This window comes from Aspergillus bombycis (assembly GCF_001792695.1).
Source record: "Aspergillus bombycis strain NRRL26010 chromosome Unknown contig00320, whole genome shotgun sequence".
Lineage (NCBI taxonomy): Eukaryota > Fungi > Ascomycota > Eurotiomycetes > Eurotiales > Aspergillaceae > Aspergillus > Aspergillus bombycis.
The window spans coordinates 1-1,886 of record NW_019170321.1 but is presented as its reverse complement, the minus strand read 5'-3'; the positions used below and the strand labels follow the sequence as shown (position 1 = coordinate 1,886).

Sequence of the window (1,886 nt, the reverse complement as noted above, 5' to 3'; positions counted from 1 at the left end):
AAGATTTGAATAGGAGAAAAAGTGAAAAAAGACAAAATCCAGCATTACGTGCTATGGTAGCTTATAAAGTCAGTACATTTGTAGTGCCTCCACCTCGTTCGTTTCGGGTGGAGTAAGAGATGTTCTTCTAGCCAAGGGGCTGATAAAATGCCACTATCACGTGATGAAGAATGGTCATGTGGAGCTGTGCATGTATACTTCGTTCATTACTATACAGGTCGGCAATGCCAAGGCCTTGTCCACCACTATTTCCCGACGATTCCCATAGCTCATCATCAGTCCACATATAGCTAACAGAGGGAGAAAGAACACCTAGATTAAGTTTTGAAATGTGATAGCAAGAAAAAAAAATTTTTAATCGGTCTTTCTCATGCCCAGACTATGATGGATTAGGCGGAATGGACTGACTCCGCCTGAAGTTGTCCAATGAGATAATGTGCTCTCCTCCGACCAATACCAGCCAAATGCCTTGGGATTTTTATCCAACTATGGTCAACCGTGATCGTTTTACGCCTTAAACGTTTTGTTCTATACTCATTACCATCTGAGGAAAGAATTAGGCATGCGCCAAATCTACTTTGGTGGAGTAGGGGGGGCCAACAAAACCAATCCCAACATTCTTAGTGACCAAGTATCTATTGTTAGGTGAGCATTTATTTCCAAATGAAGTCGGCGATAACGTAAAATTTAAACAGAAAAGGGCCCAAAAACGTAAACAATAAGGGACGGCATCCGTGGAAAAGGACACCACTCTCAGTGCCGACGAAAGTGTACAGATTCCAGCTACGTATATAAAGTATCCATCAGGCCTTTGCTGCTGAACTCCTCGTCAAACTTATCGTTCGCCTTTGCTGCATTTTCTAAGTACTGATACGTCACTCGTGACTTATCGACCGCAGCCAAGGCTTGCGCGATAGAAACAAGATTTTTAATCTAGGGTAGAACCAAGTCAATAAAAGCTAGGACATAATCATTATGTTGAGACTCACATCGCGGCCGTTCAGCTTCGTGGATGCCAGGCGATTGAGCTCGCTGGGTTCGATGACAGGCGGGCCTTGCGCAGAACGAGCGTCGGTAAGGAAGCTTGTTAAAATTCCCCGTCGCGTATCCTTGGTCAAGTCAGCGTATTTGATCTTTAGATGAATACAGCCCAGAACAGCTTCATCAAATTCTATCACGCGGTTGGTGGTGAGAAAGAGGAGGCTTTCGTAGTATTCGAGCTTCCGCAGGAAGATGGTCACCAAGAGGTTGTGATTACTATGGTAGGATGCACCGTTCTCTATGAATACACCCGCTTTGTCTATTAGAATGATTGTATTGAAGTGTTTTGTGATGTGAAAGATTCGATCAAGCACTATGTTCAATTGAAGGGGATCACTATGATCAGCGATCAACTCACCGGCAGAAATCTACATAGTGAGCACAGCACCGAGATTAATTGAAATGGCTGCACATACCGAATAGAGGGGGACTTGGAAATATTCGGCAGTTGCCTCGACAGTGAATGTCTTTCCGACCCCCGGCACTCCGCTGTGGCACAGGTTTGGTCAGAAATACGTTTCAGGTGCCTTCAACCTTCACGGTTCAACCTTTCGCCACCAACTACAAGTGGATTCTAGTCGTCACGGTAAGTAGCCTCTAACCAATATAGCTAACTGACCGCAAAGCTCCTTGGACGAAGCCCGGGCGTAACATTGAGGCGGCCGTATGTGACTTACGAGCGTTCATTCTCCCTCTTTGGCTGTTCGAGAGTACATCACATCGGACACCAGTGGCTTCTTGTCTCCAGGTTTGTACCGTAAATAGCTACCTGGTAGGTAGAAGCTCAAAAAGGAACTGGTGTTACACTATTATATTAGTCAGGAGAGAGTATCAGCTAAAATGGT

The 1,886-nt window shown here is 45.0% G+C and overlaps 1 protein-coding gene across 1 annotated transcript; it reads right to left on the bottom strand.

Annotated features, from left to right (window-relative positions):
• Window positions 1-783: 783 nt before the first annotated feature.
• On the bottom strand, window positions 784-1,695 carry ABOM_012243 (uncharacterized protein; the record flags this gene model as incomplete). The annotated part of the gene is made up of 4 exons (XM_022539370.1): window positions 784-933; window positions 990-1,409; window positions 1,458-1,530; window positions 1,661-1,695. 4 exons carry the CDS (start codon window positions 1,693-1,695, stop codon window positions 784-786), a joined length of 678 nt encoding a protein of 225 aa, XP_022382852.1.
• Between the last annotated feature and the right edge of the window lie 191 nt (window positions 1,696-1,886).